General features: G+C 40.4%; 1 protein-coding gene across 2 annotated transcripts in view; it reads right to left on the minus strand.

Moving 5' to 3' along the window:
* LOC106914961 (adenylate cyclase type 6-like) overlaps window positions 1-22921 on the minus strand; it is a 47181-nt gene extending 24260 nt beyond the window's left edge. Inside the window, exons 1-4 of one of the 2 annotated variants that reach the window (XM_088007387.1) lie at window positions 22728-22921; window positions 22246-22368; window positions 17683-17860; window positions 16522-17395 (exon numbers count right to left, since the gene is read on the minus strand). In XM_088007387.1, coding sequence (XP_087863513.1) covers window positions 16522-17394 — 873 coding nt within the window. In that variant the 5' untranslated portion in view covers window position 17395; window positions 17683-17860; window positions 22246-22368; window positions 22728-22921. Of the gene's footprint in view, window positions 1-16521; window positions 17396-17682; window positions 17861-22245; window positions 22369-22607 lie in introns of both variants that reach the window. The other variant, XM_014982201.2, reaches the window with a different exon arrangement.
* Window positions 22922-24450: the final 1529 nt, after the last annotated feature.

Genomic DNA, 24450 nt, shown 5'->3' on the forward strand with positions numbered 1-24450 from the left:
ATCTGGACTATAACTAGGCCAAATCAAACATGCAAATGTTTTGATCTAGACCATAAAGTTGCAATTCCCAGCTGCTTCGTTTCGATCTACGTCACATAAAATCTCCCCCAAAACCTCTTGAGATAGCTTGGTGAAACGTGAAAAGGTTTACATGGTACAAATACTTTTGCGTAAAAGTGCAATATATTTTCTAAAATGCGTCATCCCCGCAAGCCATGCAGGAGTCTTTCTAAGCCTTAAAAAAGTCGATATATTCTCTGTACTCTGAGCTCCACACTGAGCTGGAGCTTAAACTCTGAAAGGCCAGAGTGCTACGTCCCACAAGTCAACACATGGACTCTGGGGACACTGACTGCTGCTGACATGAAGGCAACTCTCCAGCAAATGACCTTTGAAAGGCATCTGCAATTTTTCTGAATTTGTAACAGATGAGAGTCACACAGTGTGGATGAATGCCTAAAAAGATAGCGTGGTAAAAATAGGCAATGGTGAGAGACTTTATGGGACTAGCTGCTATCACTCTGCGGCTTACAATGATATATAATTAGTGACAGAGAAAAATGTTTTTTCCTTATAAAGACGAACGTCGCACTGGGGTGTGGGTGGCTGTCTTTGCCATCTTGGGTCCCCGCTGACTGGAATCGGAGTTTTGTTTTCGTCAGGACTCGGGCCAAACCAAAATTAGTCTCAGGCGACCTGTGAGACGTCAAAGTGATCTCTCCAAAAAGCAGAGGCAAATTCCATGAAGCTAATCTGGGCTGGAGACAGGCTGAACATCTGTCTCAAAAATAAACCCTGAAATAATACTGGGATGAGAAATTGCGACTGGTGAAAGCAAAATGTCAGCGATACCTCAGGTTGTCTGGCAAAAGCACCCAAACAGAAGAAAATAGCAGTATTACGCATTTTATAGGAACAGCTCCATTTTATTGCACAATCAAGTATCTATGTTGCCTTCAGTTGCCATAAAAATGCTGTATATATCAAACACACCTTAAAAGAAATCTGCCTTGAAATTGGCCTCTGTCTCTTTAAGAAGCTGCTCCTGCTCTTTCCAACACAGCATGTCATCACAACAATGCTTTTCTACTATGCTGTTTCTTGGGACCGTTGGACTGAGAAGTGGTAGTTGTAAGATAAGCTAAGCAGATGGGCAGTTCCACCAGGTGTTTGCTAATTGCTGCTGCCGCTAGTCAGTAGGAGCTGAGTGGCGGCGGGGGCGGTTCTGTTAGGCAGAAGCTCGGCTGGAAACTGCAGCTGCAGGGAGAAGCTTCGTGGAAAAGGTGACAGCAAACATTTCTACACCCAGAATGGCTACCAGGGGAGATTCAAGGATTGCTCAAACATGCAGAAGGACCAAAGCGACAATCCAGGAATGTTTTTGATGAGATAACGCAATCAAATGGCACAATGCTCAAATAAGTCAATTTTACAAATACAATATGATTTTTGTCCCACTTATTTCTGCCTGTTCCTTCTTGTGGATTGAACAGTTCCTTGTTTTATAGCTTTCTCCTACAAACATTTGACCGCAACACATTACGGTAGAAGAGTTAAGGGCACAATCTTAGATAAAGCTCAGATAGTCCAATAAAGTTTTATTTACTCTGTAGTGTTTTCTTTAAATAAAAATCATAATGTCCCACTCTACTCACCTTTTCTCCTTCTACCTTCTGCCTTTTTCAGACAGAATGCATTTGGGCGGCTCTGATTTTACAGGTTCTTCTGGAAACTTTATCTGCATTCTCTGAATGCTGAGAAAAAGGTAATCAAGAGTCCACAAAGCCACAGAGGGTTCCTTGGCTACTAACAGACAACTTAACAAACAAATGCAACACAAAAAGAACTGTGTTTTTGTTGTTGTATTGTTATTTGAAACCTGGAGCAAGGCTGTTTCCCTAAAAAGTGAAGCAGGAGGACTGCATTACTTTGTCTCGTGAAGTTTGTTAGTCTCTGGCTTCTCACTGCAGAAAACTAACCAACAGATTCTGAGCTCAAGCCTAGCTGCAGGGATATTAATCATTTTGCATTCTTTTTGTTTCCCGTTATTTTTTTTTCTTTTATCTGTACAACATGTGGAACCTGAAGGGAAATTTGAGGTTTCATACTTTGTTTCTGCTTTCAGCAACATCCGTTCTGTTTTAAATTTACAGCATAAAATAATGAGAATCAGCTTCAATGGCCAAGCTTGTGTTCACAAACAAGCAATTTGACTACAGCTTCATATGCTTACAGTGTACCGATACTATTGAATAAACCAAACACATAAACTAAAAAAAAGCCCTCTGTGGTTTTCTTGACTTCTTGCTACCTTTGTCTCAGTATTTGAAGGGAAATGCTAAATAACAGCTGATCCCAAGAAATGCTTTTAGTTTTAGTTTTGCTTTTAACCAGTTTGTGGTTTAAAAGGTTTTAAATAAATTACAGTTTCAGCTAGAAATATTTCCATCCTGTGGTTTGATGTGCTTTTAATGAGATCCCAGAGAAAGCGATGGAGAGCCTGGAGTTTCCCCCAGCTGTATGGAGCGTAGGGTAACCCAGCCCTTACCTGCACCTGTTGCAGTGAAACGTCTTCCAGCTGACAGAAAGAAGGATAGTATCCTGTTCCCTCTCTCAGAAATACAACACATGTGGCTGTTTGGATATATTTCAGTTTGGGAAACCAAACTCAGTCCTACTAAGGAAACAGTGTTTTAAAACTGCAGTTGGCAAATGAATCACTAAGCCAATAAGCTGGTCAAACTACTATTACTTATAAAAGGCAAAAAGAGAAAACACATATTAACCAGCCAAGTTTATTCATAGATCAGTTTTCATGCAGCATTTCTTCCCGGGTTTCTTATTTTCTTTGTTCTAAAATCTAAACACTCAAATTAAGCCATCATTCTCACACATGAAATATGTTCTAAAGAGTAATGTGACTTTTGTGGCTTTAAGCAAATTAACTTAGTAGAAACAAAAGCAAAAAAAAAAAAAAAGACTCTTTTAGGCTGTATAGGCTGCTGACCCGTGTCCAAGAAGAACAGAAGAAATGCCTTCTTCTGTTCCTTTTCCAATTATCACTCATTAGACGAAGCAGATTCAGAGCACAGCGCTCGCTGTGTGTCATAACGTCCTGGCTTCACGGGGCTCCGGCTCCCTCATTGTTTGTCTGGACGGACAGGAGGGGAGGGCGGAGAGGCAGAGGGCAGAGCTGGACATGACACCCTCCTCCCAGCTGTGTTTTCACCAACCCTCCACTTCCTGTCCGCTGACGCCCTCGTAGGCACAGCTGCACCTACAACACGACGGCTAGACTGAGGAACGCCAGGCGATCAGTCGCTGTAAGCCTTTTGCTGATTTGGACTCTGTTAAGGAGTCCAGACCTTAACAGAGTCCAAATCAACTAACTGTTTTGAGTCTGAGCTAAACATCCAGGAATTCAAAGATCGACTGCTATAAGATCTCCTTTTAAGCACAACACGAGGCCACCTATGCACCTAAAGACAGACCAACTTAGCATGAATATTTAGAGAATGCCGTAAAACTGGAAAGCAAAGTGACCTGCAGAAGCAACAAAACCTGAACGTTTTTAACCTTTTCTCAGGTTACACACAAAATTTTAATCTTTTTCATTTGAATTTTACATATAGGACCAACACAAATGGTCCTTAAGAGGAAAATTGAATATATATTGTTTCAGTTTTATTTGTAAAACTTTGCTTTGATTCCTCTAAATGAAGTCCAAGTTCGATTCTGAATTGCCTTCCGAAGTTACACAATGACCACAACATGACGCTGAAGCACGGTAGTGGCAGCATCACCTTTTTTCAGCAGTGCAGACAGAAGCATACAGAGCTGAGTAAGAAGAAAACATTTGGGACGCTGTGAAAGATTTGAGACTGGCGACAGTTTGATCAAATGTCTGAAAGCCCAGTCCCCAAGACTCACAGTCAGCTTTTAAATACAACTCTTCACACGCGTTGGAAACGTTGCTGGAGGTCAATATTCTGGGTTTATTCAAAACATGCAGTGTTGTGTTCAAGACCACCTAACCCGAGACCAAGACAAGACCAAGACCAGAGTGTATCGAGACCGAGACAAGACCAAGACTTTTAGGGTCCGAGACCAAGTCAAGACCAAGACCGATGAAAGTCGAGACCGAGTCAAGACCAAGACCAGCGGTCCACGCTACATGATACAATAAAATGTAAAATATGATCGAAATTGCTTCTCAAAATAATCTGAAAGATCCATATTCCCATAAAAAACACCTAGATATTAAATACTTAATACATTTTACCAATATTAAATATTCCATTTCTGTGCTAAAATGTGTGATGGTCTCGTGCCATCCCTAAAAACATAACACCCTGGGCATTTGCCCATATTGCTCATGTAAGAAACCACCACTCTCTGCACCATTAAACATAGCAATTGAGGCAATGCCCTGACGGTAAATAACGCTCAACTACCAACACTGACCAAGGAGCAACAAGCAAGAAGTAACCAAACAGAAGGCGCTCATCGTGTCTGTTTTCACTCTCTATCCCAGTACATGAAGCCAGGTAGTCTGACACCATGGCAGACATTACAGCTGCCACTTTGAACAAAAACAATCAAAGAGTGCATGCCCTTTCTTTCTTGTGTTTTAGTTATTTGTTAATTTAAATATCAACGTACATAATTAAATAAAATAATGATGCAGTGCACACAGAGCATTACAAGAACAAAGAACGGGTGTTCTGTCAGGTCAGATCGTCATATGCTTAGCACAAACTCACGGTGTTCTGTCGGATCAGCATACGTTGTCAGATAGTCGTACGTTTAGCTCAGACATGCATATGCTGTCATTACCATATGATTTTATTTAATCAGCAACATAGAATCATGACGTAGATCATTATTAACAGTTATTAACAGTTGTATGGCATCCAGCTGCAGCCAGACCTGCTTTAAATACACTTTGAAACCATGACAACGCATGTATATCTATCTAGTTATCATATTATGTCATATTATAAACAATTTAATGACTTATTTTCGTCATAACTTGTTGCTGACAGTGGAGTTGTCAGCAACTGACAACTCCACTGACGGTCGAACTTCTTAAGGCGCATGCGTTGGCATGGTACTCACTGCATGTATGCTAGCAACATAGAATCATGACGTAGATCGTCATACACTTTGTTATTAACAGTTGTATGGCGTCCTGATTTAGCGGTTAAGTGAGTTTTACACGGGCGTGTGTTGTAGCTTACTTCAGCTGCAGCCAGACCTGCTTTAAATACACTTTGAAACCATGACAACACATGTATATCTATATAGTTATCATTGAAAACAATTTAATGACTTATTTTCGTCATAACTTGTTGCATGTGGTGAACTGACAACTCCTCTGACGGTCGGACTTCTTAATGCGCATGCGCAGGCATGGTACTCACTGCATGTATGCTATTCTGACAGTGTATGGTAATCTGATAGAACAACGGCTCTCAGTGAGTGACACTCCAGTCCTATCTATAAGTAAAGAGCCGTGGAGAAGAATCGACTGTTTCTGAATGTCACATCACTATATTGCAGACTTTTGGACATAGCGTTGTCCTATATATGCGACAAGACAGTCAACATCTCCGCACAATAACTCAGATAGTGAGTGACTTTTTTTCATTACAATGCTTATGTGTCTCTGCAGCTAGCTTTGCTAACATCACGTTAACGGAGCTTACCTTCTTTGAGCTACTTTTCTAAGTGACGAAAATAGTTAGACGTTGTCCCCATCGTCTGTGAAAGCGAAGCGCTGCTGAGTTAGCTGTGGCCATCGGATTTCTTACTATTTATGCAGCGCTATTATATTACTGACGATTAGACAAACATTTTCTGCCGCTGAGAGAAAACCACTGCGCATGTCCTGGAGCGCCGCGTGCGAGTGAAAGGTGGGGAGGGGGAGGAGGGAGGAGGGAGTAGCGCCGCGCGCGAGTGAAAGGTGGGGAGGGGAGCAGGAGGGGGGAGTAACAGAAACATGTAGTTGCTTGGATTTTAATCGGTGCGTTTGCATCAGCTGAAAACAAAGATGTTAACAAATAAACTGGACAGTATGCTGTACGTTTAGTGATATTTTCACAGTTGCGGTCTCGACTGGTCTTGAAATAAAATGCCGAGTCACCAGCGCCCGAGACCGAGACAAGACCGAGACAAAATGCGGTCGAGTCCGAGACGAGACCGAGACCATCAGAAAACGGTCTTAAGACCGGACTCGAGACCAAGACCGATCTCGAGTACCACAACACTGAAAACATGTCTATGTGTTAGAATGCCTCAGTCAAAGTCCAGACTTTAATCCAATTGAATACATGTCCAGACTTGAAAGCCGACGTTCGTAGGCCATCAGATCTTGATTCAGAATGGGTTGTCTCTCAAGTTACGTGTGTGTGGGGTGTGATGACCAAAAACTTTGCTTTAATCTGCATTTCCTTCATTTGTAGTAGTCAAATAAAAGTAAATTAGGTTCATTGTGACTCTGTTCACAGCAACAGCAAAACCTTCGCAGTTCAGTCTCCTGAATTGTGCACGATATTGGCTTTTACTACAAAGTACACAGATCAATACAGGGAAAACAGGTTATAGTTTGAACAGCAGGGGAAAAAAATATTTTCAGTCCGCAAGCTGCTTAGTCAAGGATGGGCTGATACTGAATTCATGAATGTGACACATCCGGCTTTTAGCACAAATTCAGGACCACAGTGGAAGGGAGTCATGTGACATGTTTATGAAGTCGGTGTTTCATGAGAACATGAGCCCAAGTGTAGCGTTTCAGCCCATGCTTGAAAGAGCAAAGCACGAGCTGCATTGCATGTATATGACCTTTGATTTATGATGTTCTGCTCTCCCCGCTTTGCACTCTGCTGTGCCGTGGTGCTCCCAAACAAATGCCGCTGGAAATGCGGTTCACACGGACCGAACGGTAAGAAAACAGAGAGTGGGATATTACAATCGGCAGTGAAAGGAGAGACATTTTTGGGATCTATAATTGTTACACTAAACAATCCACCTAATCAGCTTTTCACATTTTAGTGTGTGTGTGTGTGTGGGGGGATTATAAATTCCAACTTCCTCTGGATTTACTGTGAGTGTGTGAAAATAAAATCATGGGACCAAGGCCTTGAGCTAAAGATCATTCATTAAAAAGCACTACTGTGAGTCTGAGGGAGAAATCTACACAAACTGGACAAAGCCACCATAAAAATGTTTTTTTTTTTCCCTTTCTGTTTTGCAGGTAGCTGCTGAGGAGACATCAGGTATAACAGGGACGATGATATCCCTGTCAATAAAAAAACAGGAGCTGGCCAGACGTGTGTACATATCGGGGGGAGGAAGTCGGGTGTCTATTTGTGCACAGCTAGTGAACGTGCTGCTGCGGCCTCGCCTCAGAAAGCACGCTCTCATGCCAGTCTGTCATATGGTGTCAGTGTTTCCCGTGTGTAATTACAGCTGGGGTAGTGGGAATAACAAAAGACAGTCGGCTAATGTGATGGTGACCTTTGACAAAGGAGGCATTCAGCTTCCTGCCACCATAACTGGAACGGACAGTGCACTCAGCAAGAGACAAATTATCCATAATCGTGCATGCCACGATTTAACGGCGTAAGGATTTTTACTGTATATTGCTGATTATTGTGACAGTTCAGCCTTGATCCTTGTATTTGCTTTTGTAGAGACAAATTACTGGTAAACAATGAAGTGTTATTAGAAGCCTGTACTTCCAGGTCCTTGATTATAAGCAGGGTTGCTATTTCCCTTTGGATTTAAAAGAAACGTACGGCTTAATGGTAATCCTAATTTTTCCCACTAGCAGCAACGGAAATTATTCGTGTTGGTCTCTCTGTTTGTAGTTGTAATGCAGCAATGAAAGAGTCTCCACCCTGAGGTTTGGGAGGTTTATTATTTGAGCCACAGTGTTGTTTGGACGGAAAGAATTGTGGGAAACATTCTCACCATTTCAGTCACATGAACCACACCGACCTCCATAACTTTCTCTTTGTACATTTTTTTTTGTAGGAACCATGCTAGCAAAAATGATTTGCCATTTCACAGATTTTCTCTGTTTTTACTGTTTTTATCATCACACTGTTATAATTATAGGGCACTGTAATTTCTGCTACGCGCAAAATGCGGACAGAATCACGGAATTTAATAAACAAAATGGAATCCACAAGAAAACGCGGAATTTCACAGAATTAGCTGACATCAGCGAGAAGGGAAGGATATACTTCCTTTGGTGTTTTAGCCGCTACGTCTCCCTCATCCGCTGTTACCTGGTTAGGCAGGGCTCAGCTCTCCCCTCCACACAAACAGAATAATCCGGTCAGAAACACTGATGTCTTCTCAAAAAAAAAAAAAAAAAAAATCAATGCTTAGCGTAAGTTACAGGGCCAGTGAGTTTTATGAAACAGAAGAAAACTCAACCGAGAAAACTCAACAGCTGCAGTTGCAGGAACATGAGAGCTAAACTCTGACAGTAATCACTCCACTGGAGATGTTTGTGACAGATGGGAGAAATAAAAATGAATACAGGCCGTGATCACTATTGACATTTTAGAGAACTTCATGCTTCACTCTTTAGACAAGCTTTATGGATGTGCTGATGTCATTTTCCAACAGGAACTGGCACCTACCCACGATGCCAAACGGCGCTTTAACGACCACATGGCACCACAACCACCAACACCCTCACATGACCAAAACCCCAACAAGAATCTGAGGAGGATCGTCAAGAGGAAAAGAAGAGGCAGAAAAATCAACACTGCAGAGAAACTGCAGGTCGCGCACCCATATGTCTGCATTAAACTTTCTTTTTTATTGTTCTTATTTACAGTTCAAATGACCTGAAAAAATTAGCATTTACAAGTGCAATTTCTGAGTTGTATCTTTAAATGTGGCGTAAAATGAAAAGGCCAGTTCTGTACACATATTTATCTATGTAAAAGTGACTTCAATATGACAAGCCCCTTTTTTTTTTTTTTCAATTTTGGTCTCTGAGTAACTATTTTCAAAGCCTCTACCTCTAAAATGTTCCAGCCAAGAAGCCAAACAGACATTTTAACACCCTTAAAAACAACAAAAACCCAGATCATGAGCATCAACTGTACTGAGGCGATCAGCAGTTTCGGGTTCAGTATAACATTGCAGTCAGAAAGCAGAGGTCATTTTCTACCAGAAACCTGTGAGTTTTACACATGTTTCGAACCTCCACACCCCATAAATCACTGCCTATAAGGTTCGGTAACTTAAGCATCTGCTCAGCCGTTGTCTTCTGAACTAAACGAATAATGTAGGACTGAGTAATGCTCATGATATTTCATGGATTGGTATATTTCTTAGCGGTGTTAAGCTGAAGAATCTGTATGTTTCCATTAAGACACATTTCCGTTGAGCCCATAACAAGGTTTTTTCCTCTAATGCTGGATCAGCATGCAGGGACCAAAACAGATCAGGCTCTGTCAAAGGCTTCTCTTATTTAGTATTCGAATATCTAAATTTATCCTACCAATCATAAGCAACTTACCTTTCTTGTAAATATATGAATGTCTACTATTTGTAAATTATTACAAGTCAGATAAGGAGTCTGAGCATTATGCCGAGGCAAGTGAAAGTCACTTTAAAAACTTATTCAATAAAAACAAACACATCCAAACACAAAGACCTCAATCCGATGGTTTCTAACAGGGTCTGAGCTCAGCACAAGCTTTAATTCTACTTAGGATGACTGGAATAAAGTTAAAATTTCAAAATGTGTTAATTAGAAACAATAATTCATTAGGAAAAATTTGCTAAATAATAAAAGGAATTTGGTCGCTTTTATGTATAAAAAGGTACTTTTTTTCTGTTTGAGTTTTTTTGGTATAATTGCATCCTATCTGGCTGGACTACAAAAAAACCCTGCTACTGTAAATGGAAATGTTGGTTATTATGAATGCAACAGCCAGCTCATGTTGCTGTTCATTATTTGTTGTTGGTCATTACTTGCGCTCTAGTGGTTTCCAGATTTGCAGCAGAGAGTTTATAGATTGAAGCTCAGTTAAAAAATATTTGGTAACACTTTATTTGAAGGGGGGTGAATAAAACTGACATGACACTGTCATAAACATGAGATAACACCTGTCATAAATATCAATAAATCTTCATGAATATTTATGACTTGTCATAAAGTGTCATTCGGTAAATTATGACACTTTTAATACAAAGTTGACATTATTCAAAATGTCTTTGTTATGACAACTTGACATTAACCAGGAAATCATTACTGTTTAAACTTTACCTTTAATAACATAAAGTTACCTGATTTTTAAAGTGCAATCAGTAATTCTTTTATAAAAAATTTATATCAGTAATGATTTCTTGGTTAATGTCAAGTTGTCATAACAAAGGCATTTTGAATAATATCAACTTTGTATTAAAAGTGTCATAATTTACCGAATGACGCTTTATGACAAGTCATAAATATTCGTGAAGGCTTATTCATGTGCATGACAGGTTTTTATGACAGTGTCATGTCAGTCTTATTCACCCCCCTTCAAATAAAGTGTTACCAAATGTTCTGTATTGCTAGTCAGAACATTTTAGGCATCAAGGCAGAAATATTCTTCCTCCACCTGCTAACTGTGCATCAATTCATTAGCATAGAGGGTGTGGAGATGTCCGGACAGAATTGGAGTAACGGTATAGAGAAGGTTAAATCTTAACCTCTGTGTAGTTAGGTTAATAGTCACTGTGATCTTTCTAAGGGGTCATACTCCAAGTGCTTATTCTAATCTAATCATTCTAATCATTCAACAGACACTAAAAGTTGGGGACAAAAGGCCAGGACTACAGTGAGCCACGTTCACCTCCTCACATGAGTTCTAATCATTAAGGAAAAAACAGACCCGAATCTAACCAAACATCTTTGGTGACACTTAAAAATAGCCATTTACAGAGGCTTTACCTACAATTTGACAGAGTTTGATCTGGTTTGTTATAAAAGATTAGCAAAACGTTCCATGTCTAGATCTGCAATGCTGGTCAAAACATACTTTAAAAGACTTTGCACCTGCAATTGCATCGTAAAATTTGGTCGATTAAATTGTACGATGCAATTTTAAATCCCCCTATTCGTTGACGGGGACTGAATGTAAGTGCATGTCACACTTTGCAAACTTTAGTTAAAAATAGTTTTGGAGCTATGGATTATGTTATTTTCACCTCTGAATTATCCCATCTTAAATCAAATCTGTGGTTGTAATTCAACAAAAATGTAGAGAAGTTGAAGGGCATTGAAAAAAACCGACCATTCTGAGCCAACGCTACGACTCCGAAGGGATTTAAGCAGTAAAAAATTCCATGCGAACTTTCCAAAAAAGTTGTTCAGTTTTCACTCAGCTCACACTCAAGTTTGCAAGAAATATTATCAAGGGAGTAGAAACAATTATGGTTTCAAGAGATGGAGCAAAAACGAAAAAGAAATGCGCATAAATAAACAAGTTTTATTATGATGCGAGCTGATTCTTTCTCCCAGGACGCGCATGAATAATCTTAATTATTTAAAGCCAACTGTCTGAAACAACTAGAGACCTGAAGGGAAGCATTCCTTACTCTTGTTGTTTGTCTGATTCAGAAACTATAGAGAATGTTAAAGTAAGAGCCAACACCTTCTTCAAATTTACAAGCTGGAAACAGAAAACAGAAGACAAGGGAGTGGTGAAAACACGAAGCCGTGAAGCCTTCAGAGCTGTAACCAAAGCGATCTCCATGAATAAACATCTGGAGGTGGGTCTGCACAATCTGCAGGCATGAAACAAGCTGCATCCACCAATACTCAATCAATGATAGATGGATCCAACTTAATGTGTTGGAAAAGTAATCGTGTAATTTATATAATTCATCCAAATGTGTTGTGCAAATGAATAATGCTAAAACCGACACAGCTGTTTTCCGAGAGGAAGCCACGCAGAGCCTGGCAGATTTCTCCTCTTACATCATTACAGGCGACGACTCTATTAAGAGCGATTAAAGCGTTCCCCTGTAGGGTTCTGGAGAAACTTTTGAACGGCAGCAGCGTTGCGTCCAAGTTCCTGAGAGCTGCTCCACATTCATCCCTCCGCAGTTATCTGAAGAGACCCTACAGAGCGGAGGAAAGCGGAGCGGTGCAGAGTGCTGAAAAGCCGGGATCAATGGAAGCAATCCCCACGAGTAGCACGAGCTCAATCTCTCCCTGTTGTGAAAGAAAAAGGCCACTCCATGTGAGAGGGGTTTTGTGAAAATGGAAATATGACTCAGAGAAGAGACTGGTGGGTCTTTGACAGAAGGGTGAGTCAGCCGTTCATTTTATTCACGATCGACATCAATGGTTTTCCACTTGTCACCACCGTTGAAGCCCAAAACCCCCGTCCCCAACAACCACCTCCCCTTCTCCGTGGTGGAGGTCCCTCACAAAGACTTCTTTTGTTCTCCGCGTCGTCCATTTCTCATCTCCACTTATCTGATCCTGTATGAATATCTCTGCAGGAAAACGACAAACGGCAGAACGGGCCGGCTCATGAGGGACGACGAACCAGAAGAAGAGCAACACAAAGACCCCCTTTTATGGGAAACTGGTTCGGTTGTTCTTATTTTCTTTGAAGCGTCTTTCAGCTATTAGGTAAAAACTCAGACTTGTTTGTAACCTGGACTGGGTCACCTGATTGCCACCATCTGCCTTTTCATTAAATTTACTCCACAGGTTCCTTTGTTCTCGAAGGTGCTTTGTCATCATTTTCTGCCAGTGCTTTGTCTTTGTCTTCTTGTTGCTCAAGTACCTGCTTTTTTCTTTCATGATTTGGACTTTCTGCTACTGCCTGTCAATGAGCCTTCATTTTGTTTAAATGATCCAGTCCAGAATAGCTTGTCGCAAAGGCTGCAGCTGACTTAAACAGCTCCAGTCTAAAACATGTCCCAGATGTTTATGTGAACGTGATTTAACCATTCGCTGTTTTACACTGGAAGGTTAGTTGCGTTCAAAACCTTTCCAGTTCTAAGCGTGCCGCACACTTAGAAAAGAATATTTAAAGTGTCTGACGTAAACGTAAAATGGTAAAATGTTATGGCAGTTTAGTTGAACTTTTACCAAGTTTTAGACTGCCTTAATTTTCCTTATGCTAGTTATTCAGGATTCAAATGTTTTTCATGCTATGTTCTGCATAAATGCCTCATGTGTTTCCACTTCTTATTTCCTCTGTAAATACTCAACAGCTTCTGTGCAAATACCCATCCAGTGCAAACATGATAATAGTTTAAAGGTCCATAATAAGGATCGCATAAACCTCCGTGACATGTTTTAAGGTAAAGATTGTTTCGAAACAGTAAAAGTCTGCTTTGTGTTGGTAGCTTTCTTGCATTAGCTTTAGCCTTTGGACCACGTCATGTGGACTAATGCAGCAGTTATCTACCACAGGTAAGATATTTCTGAATTTAAATTTTTAATTGAGTTCCACCTCAAAAATAATGCGATTTCCATATTCCCACCACCCGTTGCAGTCCTTAGGTTTAGTGTGTTCCTGTTCAGCTAGATGTGTCTCAATTGTATTGATGATGCACATGGATGGAAAAACAAAAAAAACATTACTATCTGGTCCATCTTCTAACAAACAGGATCCACTGCTCCACTTGTAGTAGCTTCACTGTCCCTTCTTGCTGTCTGTTTATTTTAGCATCACCTATCATGCTAAAATAAAGAGCTGCGCTGACAGCCAATATTTTCCTCCAAATCAATAAACTAAATTCCTGATTCAGTTCTTTAATTTTTCCAAGTAGTTTAAATTATTTTGTTTTAACTTGTGTTTTCCAGCACCACTTACAAAATAAAATTCACATGGCGGCATTGGAGCATCTGTTTTCAGGAATACTGAGATAAAACATTCATTTTGTGTAGTAAAACTCTCTTCAGGCTCTATGATCTGGGGAACGTAATGTGAGACTGTTGCTGTTAGATTTGAAGTACTAAAGTAAAACTAGTACCGTCTTTTTCGGACTATAAGCCGCTACATTTTTGCCCACGCTTTGAGCCATGCGGCTTGTAACCCGGTGCGGCTTTTCTGTGGATTTTTCTTCAACCACCAGGGGGTGCTTTAGCAGGAAGTGAATCATTGGAAGTCAAGATTGGAAATCAAATAAGGAAGTGCTAATTTTCCTTTAGAACAAGCACATGCTAACAGCAGGTACGGCGGAGAAATTTCTTCAAATTCATATGATGCAGCTTTTAAGTTGAAGGATATCGAGGTGGAAAACCGAGAGCGGCGGAGATACCAGCAGCTTAAGGCCCCGCCATTTTTCTTCTTGCAACAGCACAATGGAAAACAACAAACAGTGTTTTGGTGTAAGCCATGAAAACATTGTACCAAATTCACTGTCTAACTGTTAGAGACCCTCGCCCTCTTACTGATTGTTCAAACAACATGAAACGTTGTGTGGTGAAAGTCCAGATCTCAAACAGTCTATCAACAACAGATCTGTGCAGCCAGCCAGGGCCAAAGTAGACATCGGCATCAAACCACTGAGCCGCTCCTCATCCTGTTCAGACTGTGGCAGAAGCACACAAACGCAGACGACCTGTGGAGTTATGTCAATATTACCTTTTTTCAGACTCTCTCTTTTTTCCCGATTGCTTAACGACCAAAACAACAAAAGCAAACAAACAAAAAAATGAATGCAACTTCTCAATTTAGGAATCTTGCAGCTGATTTTGCTTGAGAATAAATTTTCCTATGCAAAAAATGTTTCTCTAACTCCTACAACCCTCCAACATGTGTGCATATCGCCTGAAAATGAAGGAATTTTCCATTTCATGCTCACACATAAAGTGAACTTTGGTATCAATTATAGCAACCTACAAAATGGCAAGGAAAATACCCAGGATATTACTAATAAACTGAATTTGCTTCCCAGCTAGTAAGTAGTTGTCTTACTAATATCCTTAAAATTGGTTCTGACCTGCATATAAACAATCTAACCAAGATAGCACTTGACGCTTTAAAAACTGATATTACATAAAAACATGCTGGCTCAAACTCCAAGATGATTTTAATATTAGTGGGGTAAATTTACAACTGTAAATATGACAGATCAATATTCTGGGATATTAAATGGACCAAACTCGTGCATTTTGTGCTTATGGCATGGTGGCTAATCTGGGAAAGGTATTTCGAACAAACTGGTGAGAATAGTGATTGTTAGCCAATCGCCTGTGGAGATAATATGAGCTTTTAAAACCAAAAACAACTTTACAACGGCAAACGTCTACTTTATGAAAAGATTAAATGGGAGCAAAAGGACTAAAGACACAAAAACAAATATAAAATGTGCAAGAAATGTTTCCAGTGAGCTTCCAGATGAAGCGATTACAAACTGGCTCCAAAGTGGAGAAGTAATGATCCTGTTTTCCATAAAATGAATTGCACAATCCCAGCATCCCACCCCACCCTGTTTCATTTAACTACAATAGACTCCTTGTTTTAGGGGAATTCGGGCTGAATGGCACCATGCTACATTATCATGATATTCCTTGACAATGCAGTTAAACGGGCTCATTCAACCCAGATGACCTTCCACAAATCCCAAAGAGCTGCTTGTAGCTGCCCCACAGCACAAAACACGGGCTCATTAAAAACCTAATTTGAAAAGCTGCGGAGATCTAGAGAACTTTCTACTTTTAGTATGGCACCTTTGACATGGAAAAGTGGTTGAGGAGTCAGTACAACGTTTGTCCTTTTGTGTCGAGGCAAGAAAGTAGGCCATTTCTACTGCTCACCACAGTGACAACATTGTATTCAACTGTATGGTGACAAGCATGTTGGGAATGTTTTCCTTTTCGCCTCTTACAAATTTACCATCACACAAGGAATGTCATTTGAAATAAGATTTCTTTTTTGTTGTTGTAACCATAAGGATCTCGTACCAAATTAAAAATACAAATGTCACTAAACAATGTGGTTTTTCTGTGCTGTGGTATTATTTAGTCACATCATGCAATGCAGTCAGGGGTTAAGAGACGCACCGAGAAATCGAGTGATTTTATGTTTGATTGCTAAACATAATACAGTGAAATGCTCTGGTTTATACTATTGAAGAGCTCAATTTTAGCTATATTGTGATATGTTAAGTTTGGAAATCCTGGCAGGCCTTTGGAAATATCACATTTAATGTAAAGCTCTACCAAGTTTACATGTAAGTATTTTGAGGGTGGCAGTTAAAGGGTTAATTAATCTAATCCTAAGAAGGCTTAAATATGAATCAAACATTAAAATAAATAAAATACAATGAAATAAAATAAGAACTCATTGAGGCAGTGGGATGTGGGCATCATAATTTCTCAAAGCAGTTAATCTGTGGTTTAAATAAAATATGAAACATATACTCTTGTCCTGTTACATTAAAGAATGTGACACAACAAAGTGACACAAATCCTCTGGTTTTTTGGTCATAATATGAAAATATATGCTCTAAAACTATCACAGATCTGCTCTCGCTTACCTGTTTGAGAATGAACTTGTCCTGGTGGTTGACGTGCCAGGCGATGAGAACATGAACGGTGGACAGCACAGTCCCACTAAGCACAGCAGCTCTCATTCTGACAGGCAACAGAGTGTAGATAATATAGACGAAGAAGACCGTCCACCAAATCCCCTCTGAGGCACTGCGGGGGGACACCGTCAGCATCCCAGAAACCTGCAGGACTAGCAGGACCCCGATCACCAGGTAGCTCACAATCCACATGTAGTCTTGATGGAAGCCGTTGCGGTTGCACACGACCATCATGGCCAGAAAGAGAGTCATGGCCACTGACAGCACTACGATGTAGGCCACATTAAGTTCAGCGTGGACACAGTGGAAGGCAATCATGACTCCGCACACGACCACCAGCATCCCCATTAGCATAGTGAGGGAGCTCTGGTTGAGTCTGAAGAAATAGCGTTGGTACAGGCGTTCCAGCTTGGCAGACTGAAATGTTTTGGATTGAAAAACCCACAAAAGCCATCTCCAACAGTCTGCAGCAGTCATCTTCTTACACCTTCTCCCTGGTAATTCCCCTGCTTCCTCTTCTGGTTTGTCCTTCAGCTCACCATCCTCCACGCAGGGATTTCCTACACCAACCACCCTTTTCCCATAATGGTCCTCCTGCCAGCCACACCGCAGGCCAAAGTTTCCCCCACTTGCACCTGCTTCACAGTGGTAATACTGGGAGGAAACATTGGGGACTTCTGAGTCCTCTGAGTCCCTCAGGCAGCTCATGTAACGTGGGTTGCATAGTGACGAGCTGTCCTTCCTCTTCTTGCCATTGCGCTCTCCCCATGCCGTCTTTTGGTCATCCTCTCTGCCTACGAAGAGGCTTCTGGCCCACGACATCCTGCCAAAAACCAAGAGACAACCAGGTAAATTTACTGAATTTGCTAGTCATACTGACCACTCAGAGAGCTTTACACTAGAGTCACATTCCCCCAGTCACTCTAGGAAACATATCAACATTCATACATTGATACAGCTCTGTGGGTCTTGCCAAGAGGCACATCAACACGTTGGATAAGGAAGACGGGATCGATCCACAATCTCAATTGCATACAGATTACTCTACCAACTGAGCCACAGTAGCTCCTGGAGAATATTTAAGCTGTATAAAATTGAGGAACCTCTCACCTGTGTGGGCTTTAATGTGTGTAGAAACACTGTGCTCTTTGGCCAGGCCACTTGTTTATCCCAGCAAGGACACAACATGAGCTCAGAGTCGCCAGAGGCATCAGAGGTTTGGGTGAGTTGAAGTCGCTCTCTTTTTTATTTCCCTTCAGATTCAACTTCTCACACTTATTTTTATCACCTAAAAGGAAAGAAAAGAACATTTTATGTTGATGAGCATTAAATAGGAGTTAGGATAAACCGCGTGAGTCTTGATTCCAGCTGCAATTTTCCGATGGTGTAACCATTTGACTTTTTTCAACAATTCAGAGTGGTAGTGGTAGATTCACTGTGGATATTTTCTTGGAAGACTTTGGGCCTCTTATTGGACATTTCATAAACGGTCCAGCCGACCTGAGTTTTGTTGCTGACCATGTCTGTCCCCTGATGACCACAGTGTACCCGTCTTCTGACGGATAATGCGCCATGTCTAACCTCTCAGATTGGTTTCTCAAACATCACAATAAGTTCACTGTACTTCAATGACATCAGCAGTCTCCGGATGTACAATAGGACACTTTTGGTATGAGTTGCAAAGAGATTCAGATGATGGATTTGAAGCAATTACATGATACAATCATGTCAGTATGGACCAACATTTCTGAGGAATATTTCATACCTTACTGAATATTTGCCAAGGGGAATTAGGGCATTTCTAAAGACACAATTATCCTGAATACATGTTGGTACAGCAAGAAGTTTGTCATAGTGACTGATAAGTTTGTGGGTCTGTGTGCGCATCTTTAGGTCACTCTGACTCGAGAGTCGATGAGCCAATTGTCATCTGGCTTTTTAATGTTTTCCACATTAGCTGCTTCTAACAGGCAGACAAAATATGTTGCTGTTCTGTTAGCACAAAAAAGTATTTGTTGTTGACAGCAAAATGTCCTTGTGTTGCCCATCACGGCATTTTGTCATCAAACCACAAAGCAGAACACAGAACTATTCCAATGACTCTTTTACAGGGATTGTTTTTCTGGACTTGCCGCTGGGGACTTTTGGATCACAAAGACAGACTGCGTTCTGCTTTCACTTTATCACTGCACTCTACCCTAACATCTGTGGCCAAGGATGGGTGTGCTTCATTTGACAACAAAGACCCAGTGACTGGACATCATCAAAGATAGAGAAGTCTTCAATGGAGATTAAATTGTCCAATTCCTCCCCTTCCTTTGACCTCTAACGGCTAACTACAGCGGCATGTGTCAAGGACACAACTCTGCAAACCTCCAAACCTAGTAAGCAAATCTCTGCTATGTTCGATAAGCTGACACTAATTGATGAGAAAAACACATATAAAAAGGCACTTAAAGAGATGCATAATCTCCACCAGTCCTGAATATGAGTTATTCAACCACAACAGGAAAACAACCTATTGAGAGTTGCATAAAATGCACAGCTGGTTCAAATTCTGACTTTGAAATACATATGAGTGATGGGAAAGTACATTCGTCAACATTAGTGTGGGATTTGGGGAGAGCAGTGCTTCACACAAGCACACAATAACTAACACTGCATTTTTCTCACGAGGAGAAAGCATCATAAACATCTTATTAGAAGTAAAACTGTTCTAGAGTAAGTTGGAAATAAGCTGTGAAAGCTACAATTTGCTTTTGGAATAGCTAGCTAACGCCATATAAAACAAGCTGCTGCTTATAGTAAAATATAACATATGTAATTAAATATGTTGGAAATCCATAGCTTTTCTCATTTAAATTCTTATCTATTGGAGATGTTACACCAAAAAAAAGCTCTCTGTGTTCAATGAGCTGCTTGTGTTTATGAGGGTCATTCTGTAACCCATCCCTGCGATGCAAACACAGAAAAAGGGAATGACCTTTTCTTTTTCTTTCACAAACAGTTCTGGGGTTTATTAAATCTCAAAGCACGTGAAAAGAATCACTGTTCAGTGCATACATACCTGCTTCTGGTTTGACCACTCTTATTTTACATGGAGCTAGTGAAAAGTAATCCAGATTACTTTTATTGAAATAGCACTTTAATTTAGTATTGAATAGGAATGTATAGCCTCTTTCACATAGCAGCTCCTTCATAAAGCTGTGGGGGGGCCCTAAGCTGCCTCTGGCCTTTCATAAAACTCAACTCAAGCCTGCTTCGTCCTGCACACATGCCAGCTTTTAAAATCAAGCTGGCCTTGAGGAACAAAATGAGGTATGGAACTGAACAGAGCTGATGTTCAGGGTTAAGCGTCTCTCATTTTGAAAGGTGAAGCACCTCTGTGCAGTAGGACGCCTAGTATGTATTTCTTAAGTGTCACTGTTAGACAAGGAGCCACACTAGAGCATCAATCTTTTTTTTTTTCTCAGTGCACTTTATCGTGGTCTATCCATATAAATATAAATTTATATAGAACATAAGTTTCTAAAATCAAACTCACTTTCACATTATCCTGCTGCTATTCTTACTTGGTGAGTCCATATTGCGTCATGCGTGAAAAGAGGATCCGCTGGTCAAAGGCATACAGGTTGATTTCTAGCCCCCTTTTCATCTCTTTACTTTAAAAACAACACAGAAACAGCAAAAATCTGTCTGAACTGGAATGACATGGTGAGTCTTGACTGTTGATGTCCATTATTTCTCATATTCAACACTCATTAGATGTGTTGTGCTAAAGTGCACCAATAAAGACTGATTACTGAACTCTAGCTGTGGCTGGTTTCATCATAATTGTCAATGCTTCTGAATAAAACATGTTTTAATAGGTTTGCTGTGTACTGTGCCTTAGAGCATTGGTCATTGACAGTGGTATGGGTTGTTCAGTGGAAAATGTTAGAGTCCTGTTTGTTGTTTGCTGTTTTTTTTTTTTTCAAACAAATTAAAACAGTTAATTTATTATCCCTTCAGGATTTTCTTTTATTGACCTCCAGTTATATATGGCCTTATCTTCCTAAAGTGCTTAGATTGTAATAACACAGGGGAGCGCCCACCTTCAATGGATTATTTTTATTGGACATAGTTTATTTATACTGCAAGATTCTAAACAAATGTCAGCTCGAGGCACTTTATAAGACAAATAGATCAATATATATCCAGATCAAGCATAGTTATAAATACACCAGTTAGTTGAGTTTATTATGCCAAGTGGTCCAAAGTTCTCTTACTACAGGAAACTTAAATGATTGCATTGAGTCACTGACTTTACAGCAACTCCTCCTCTTAATGAACCATGTGGCAACAGTATACAGTTTATTGCACTGAGTCATTAACTTTGCAGAAGTCCCTCATACTGAGCATGTGCAGTGCCACATGTTCACTGCCATAACTTTTTTATATATTTTTTTTTTTTAAAATCTTTTTAGTGTTGCACAGCCCTTTGACAAAATGTCACCCTGGGCAGTGAGCCATATCACCATATCAACTCCACTCCCTGTCATATACAGGACAATAGGGTCACTGAATTCCAGGTTGCCCAAGCATATACCACTTCAACGATTAGTCTATTCTTGGACTACATGAACATCATTTTGGTATTTACTTGTTATTGTTGTTGCTGTTTTTAATTGAGGACTGTCCTCTGATTCCTGCGGAAAACATTCTGTAGTCTGCATACAGACATCTGCTATATATCATGAGCTGAATCTGCATCACATGGGCCGATTGGAGTCAGCTGTCCTGCATGCATGCATTACAAATTAGGATTGTAATTTCCATGCAGGCATTCTCGAAAGAACTTAAAGGGGTGTTATTATAGCTTTTTTCACCCCCTTTTTTAGGTTTTGACACGGCCCATTAGTCCTGCTGCCATCACTGCTGAGCCTGATGTTAGAAAACATGTTTGGCAATAACACGTGTAGGCCCTGTCGGTCTGGCTGCGGGCAGCCGGCCGAACCGGGGCGCATTACATAACAGGACGCACCAAGTAGCCTACAGGGGAAAGTCGATGGCTCTGTGTGTTCTCATGTATTCTCTTTACCACAGTTCACGTGGACGTAGAGTTGGACCTGATGGGCTGAAGTGAGCCCGGAGCGCACTGACTGCAGAGCAAACTGGGGAGAACTGAATCAAAAGTAAAAGATTCTGGATGTGGATCCATCAGCACTGGCAGTATGCGCAGACGAACAGTCACTACATGCTGATAATCGAGTCTGGGTTGCTCAGAATTGAGTACACGGGCCTCTCCCTCATCATGTTTTGACTCCAAACATCACTGGACAAGAATAATGTCATGTCTAAAGCTGGCAAGCTTTAGACATGACATTGTTACAAATCCGGCGAAGACTGTGAAAAAGTAAACGAATGACATGTCCCTTTTTCTTTCTTTCTTTCTTTTTCTTTCTTTTTTTTTTTTTGTAGGTATGCTGAGCAGCATTGTTGTGTTTATTCTTGCAGAACAGTCTTGGCTCTGCTAAACGCCACCGAGACCATTATAACACCAAAAGCCTGTATTACAGTTCAGCTGTTGGCATTTTTTTTTCCCGACTGCTGTATCATCTGACTGCATTTCAGCTCTGACAGATTTACAACGCACGGAAGAAACGACCGAGAGAAGCGCCGTGGGCTACTCACCGTCGGGATATCCATGTATGTCAGAATATATCCGATACACAAGAAACTCCAACGCCGCAGTGGAGCTCCGCTTCAGGCGGCGCGACGCGCTTCAGATGCGGATCCGTCCGAATGGAGAGGGCTCTGGGAAGCAGGAGGGAAATTAGTGGGACAGTCTTCGCTCTTCCCAGTGAGAGCTCAGCATTACAATCCGGACGTCTCTCTCTCTCTATCGCTCTCTCCCTCTCTCCCTCTCGCACACACACACGCACACGCACACACACATAACCTGCTATCCTTATTTGGACATTGCATTAACTCCCATTCATTCAGCCAAACTAAAACTTTAACCTACGTATAATTAAACCGAACACGTTCCCTACCCCTCATCTCAGCGCATATATCCGCTCCAACCTGTCCAGTGAAGGACTAATAATGTCGACAAGGTCAGAAATTATACACCAAAACAAAGTCCTAATGAGGCAGCAAAAGCAGGAACATACATTCTCGTATAGGCTCCTGCATTTTTTTTTTTTCCCGTTGGACGCATCAGTCCCCCTAGAGGTGACAGGTTTCAATGCTGCTTTGACGGTGGTTCAGTATCAACCCAGTGATTCGAGCTGGTTCCAAACATGCAGATCAAAAGTGGCAGGTGGTCCGTAACAAAAACTAAACTAAGGAAGAAAATCAGATCAAGCCAGAGAGCTCTATCTGGTGGCGAAGATGTATAACTTCATCCCACTTTTTAAGAATGTTTTCACGTGATTGCGTGTAAAACCGACACTAAAAACTAAATAAAAAGATGAAGGCTGAGCTGGAAACATGAATGTTATTATTCACAGTGAGACGAGTTCTCTACCTGGGCTGAGAGGCCAGACAGAGAAGAAGAAGAAGCCAGCAATTAAAAAGCAACATAAAATCCAAATTAAAGTTTGCAAGGAACTGATTTTTGTTTTGCTTTGTGATCTACTAAAAGAAAGTGTTAAAAACGTCAAGTGTTTGGCCGCAATGGCCACTGTTATATTTGTAGAGAAAAGTAGGGAAAACATCTTCTCATCTATGAAGTATCATGTGGCAGCATCATGTTGTGTTTTGTTGTGGGAGTGAATGAAGCACTTCACAAAACAGATGAAATCCTGACAAAAGAACAACGTGTTGAAATACTGAAGCAGCTTCTCAAGAGACATTGGCCAGGATGTTAAAACTTTAGAAAAAAACATTACATTTTAAATGATATCCTTGATTAAATCCCAAAATTAATTACAAAATGGTTGAAGGATTACTGATTGCTCATTTGACGTCTTGTGTCATCAACCTATAGGTAAAAACTGATGATCCTTAGTTTCGACGGCCAAGTTAATGGGATGATAAAATCTTCCTTTTATCGTCTCAGACATCTGTCTGGGGTTAAACCTTTCCTCTGGAGGTGTGACTTGGTAACAGGAATCCATGTGTAAATGTTTGAAAGGTTGATGAGAAACACTTGCAACTCAGCGTCACGATGGATTTTAAAAAAAAATCCAAGAGTAGTAAAAAAAAGATATTAAAAAGCATTACATTTAGCTCAAAGATTTCCGTAGACACCCAGTAAAAAGACAATTCTGGAAAACAAGTAAATATTAAACACGAAAACCTTAGAATGCAAATAAATTAGTTAATATCAGAGAATTGGAAACAAAATCTCACACAGTGTATGTAAATATACGGTTTCAATTGTTTATACAGTTTTCCTCCCTTGGTTTTCATGTTTATAGTTTGAAAAGCAAACACTGAAAGAAAAAACCTTAGCGCCAGCAGCAAGCAGAAGTCACGTGTCTATTATGTTTAATCTGTAAACCTGTAAAGCAGCTTCTGGACTGACAAGAACTATCAACTCTTTTGTTTTGAAAACCACAGAACACCCTGAGAGATCCCTGCAAGGACGTGAAAAAGTAAGTAAGTGAAGCGTATCTATGCAGCAAGTCTTACAGATTAAAACAAACAACGAACACAGATATCATTATGGGACATTAAAACACTGAAAATAAAAAGAAGCACAGTTGAAAACAAGAAATAAATTTAAAATGTAAAAACACGAAAAGGGCAGATTTTAATACAATTCTGCCCTCTGTGTAGAGAGCTAGACATCAGGGTGATGGAAAAGAGGGTTTTTCAAACTTTTAGATTGTTTTTATTTTCTTTTGAGAGTTGCCTGTTTCATTTCCTATGAGAAAAAAGGTGCTTGTT

The sequence above is a fragment of the Poecilia mexicana genome, unplaced genomic scaffold (assembly GCF_051168715.1).
Source record: "Poecilia mexicana isolate PSO_F unplaced genomic scaffold, ASM5116871v1 scaffold_7, whole genome shotgun sequence".
Taxonomy (NCBI): Eukaryota; Metazoa; Chordata; class Actinopteri; order Cyprinodontiformes; family Poeciliidae; genus Poecilia; species Poecilia mexicana.